At 45.4% G+C, this 2,343-nt stretch overlaps 1 protein-coding gene across 1 annotated transcript; it reads left to right on the forward strand.

Annotated features, from left to right (window-relative positions):
* The first annotated feature begins 389 nt into the window (after positions 1 to 389).
* LOC107501771 (melanoma-associated antigen B16) lies at positions 390 to 1,400 on the forward strand. The gene is given in 5 exon segments (XM_016128241.2): positions 390 to 408; positions 411 to 895; positions 897 to 1,151; positions 1,153 to 1,362; positions 1,365 to 1,400. Coding segments are annotated over 5 exon segments (1,005 nt in total).
* Positions 1,401 to 2,343: the final 943 nt, after the last annotated feature.

The following is a 2,343-nucleotide window of genomic DNA, read 5'->3' on the forward strand; positions in this document are numbered from 1 at the left end:
GGCCCTATGAACTGCCAAGGTCATGAAACTGAGTGAACACTGAAGGGGTCACCTTCCTCAGAACAGAAACAGCTATATGGAGCTTAACCACACCTGCTTATATCATGTCGGAGAATTCTCAGCCTGGTTGGCCAGCTGCCTGTAAGGAGTATTCACAGTTCTTTCTTCATGTTCTTGGGAGACACAGCAACCAGGAGGTCAGGAGACCTGTAAGGCACTATGGCATTGTTTTTAGGGGAGGTCCGCTGGAGGTAGCTTTTGTCAGAGCCCCCACAGTTGAGCTTAGCGGCTGAGGCCACTAACATCTATATTCTTTCTCTTAGGCAGTGATTCTCTATTACCCACCTACCTCTTTACACTTCTGATTACTGTCAGCTACAAGAGTCATCATGCATTTTCGTCAGAAAAATGACAGTGCTCCCCCGAGCAATCTTGTCAGAGCCACAGCGAGATGCAAGGCCTGGAGGTTGCACAGGTCTCCAAGGCTCTGGAGGAGACCCATCTCTCCTCCCATCCTGCAGTGCCTGGCAATTTGAAGGAGGCTCCTGGAGTTGGTACACCTCACGCTCCTAAGGGTCCTCAGAGTTCCTACTGGTCTTCCATTGCCACCACGGCCACCTCATCGAGCCATTTGGGTAAGGGCTCCGGTGGCCAGGAGGGGACCGCTAGCACCTCATGGGCCAGGCCGGGCCACAAGAATGTGCCCATAGATGCTATCGACAAGAACGCAGCTTTGCTGGTGAATTTCATGCTGTTCAAGTATCGAACGAAAGAGCCAATAACCAAAACGGCTATGTTGAAGAGTGTCATCAAAGAATATGAAGACCACTTCATTGAGATCTTCCAGAAAGCCTGTGAGTACATGGAGATGATCTTTGGCCTTGATGTGAAGGAAGGAAGTGGATCTCACCAACCACTGCTATGTCCTTCTCATCAAGATGGGCCTCACCTACGAGGGGATGCTGCATGGTGAAAAGGGCGTGCCCAAGACCGGCATCCTGATCCTCATCCTGGGTGTGATCTTCATAAAGGGCAACCGTGCCACCGAAGAGGAAGTCTGGGAAGTTCTGAGCCTGACAGGGGTACATTCCAGGAGGAAGCAATTCATCTTCAGAGAGCCCAGAGAGCTCATCACCAAAGTTTTCATGAAGAAAAAAATACCTGAAGTACTGACGGGTGGCCGACAGTGATCCTGCAAAATCTGAGTTCTTGTGGGGCCCAAGAGCCCATGCTGAAGTCACCAAGATGCAAGTCCTGGAGTTCCTGGCCAAGGTTCATGGGACTGACCCAAGTTCTTTCCCATCTCAATATGAAGAGGCTTTGCAAAATGAAGAGGAGAGGGCCCACGCCCGAATTTCAGCCAGGGCTGTCTCTGCCTCCGTGGCCAATGCTGGTTCTAATGCCAAACCTAGCATCTTCTCCCACACCTAGGGGCAGTCGTGGAGAATTTCCTCCTGCATTGTTTGAAGAGGCAGTTAGTGTTCTTAGAATTTAGGTCTGAGATGGAGTCTGAAGGAACACAGTACGTGGGCCGGTGTTCCTATTTTATATGTGTAATTTGAAATTGTATTCTTATATTTTTTGATGCGTGTCACTCAGATGTTTGTTTAGTATAGATTTAAGTAGCTTCAACATCTCCAAGTTTGTGAATGATATTGGTCACACATTTCATGCTCTAATGAGGTTTCATAGTAAGTTTTTTTTTCTTCTTTTTGGAAAGCACCAATACTGCCTTATGCTGTCATCTGGATTAAAATAACATGGCAATGCCATAGGGATTTTTTGGAAATGTGAATGTAGTTTTTTGATAGTTGAGCCTGAGGATATGGTAATTAGGGAACAGACCTACAAATGGTGGGTCTCTGAATTTAGACTGGAAAACAGGAGTAGAAAATTATTTGTCACAATTTCTTTGGGGTCATGGTTTAAAATAGAAATCTGCACTGGAGTGGAATGGAAGATTTTCTTTGATCTTGCCCCAGTGCTATTACAAACTAAAGTCTTTTATGTACCTTGTCTTCAAGGACTTTTTGAGAGATTACAGCAATACTTTTCTGAGGTGCCCAGAAACCACTGGGTCAGCATTTGTTGCCCTGGGCTGGGATAGGCAGAGACTACTACATGTAAGGTATATTTTAAATAGGTTATTTTCATTGTAATTTAGAATAGTCTAATGCTTATAGTTTTGATGGGTGTGGGATTGATTAAAATAGGTGTGGTTTGAATGGAACAGAAGACAGGGAGATGAGGAATTTGTCAAAAATTCTAGGAATTTTGAGTTGCATCCAGCTGTAGAAGAAATTTCCTTCCCCATTATTAAAGAACACAACTTTTCGGGATATA

The sequence above is a fragment of the Rousettus aegyptiacus genome, unplaced genomic scaffold, assembly GCF_014176215.1.
Source record: "Rousettus aegyptiacus isolate mRouAeg1 unplaced genomic scaffold, mRouAeg1.p scaffold_m13_p_9, whole genome shotgun sequence".
Taxonomy (NCBI): domain Eukaryota; kingdom Metazoa; phylum Chordata; class Mammalia; order Chiroptera; family Pteropodidae; genus Rousettus; species Rousettus aegyptiacus.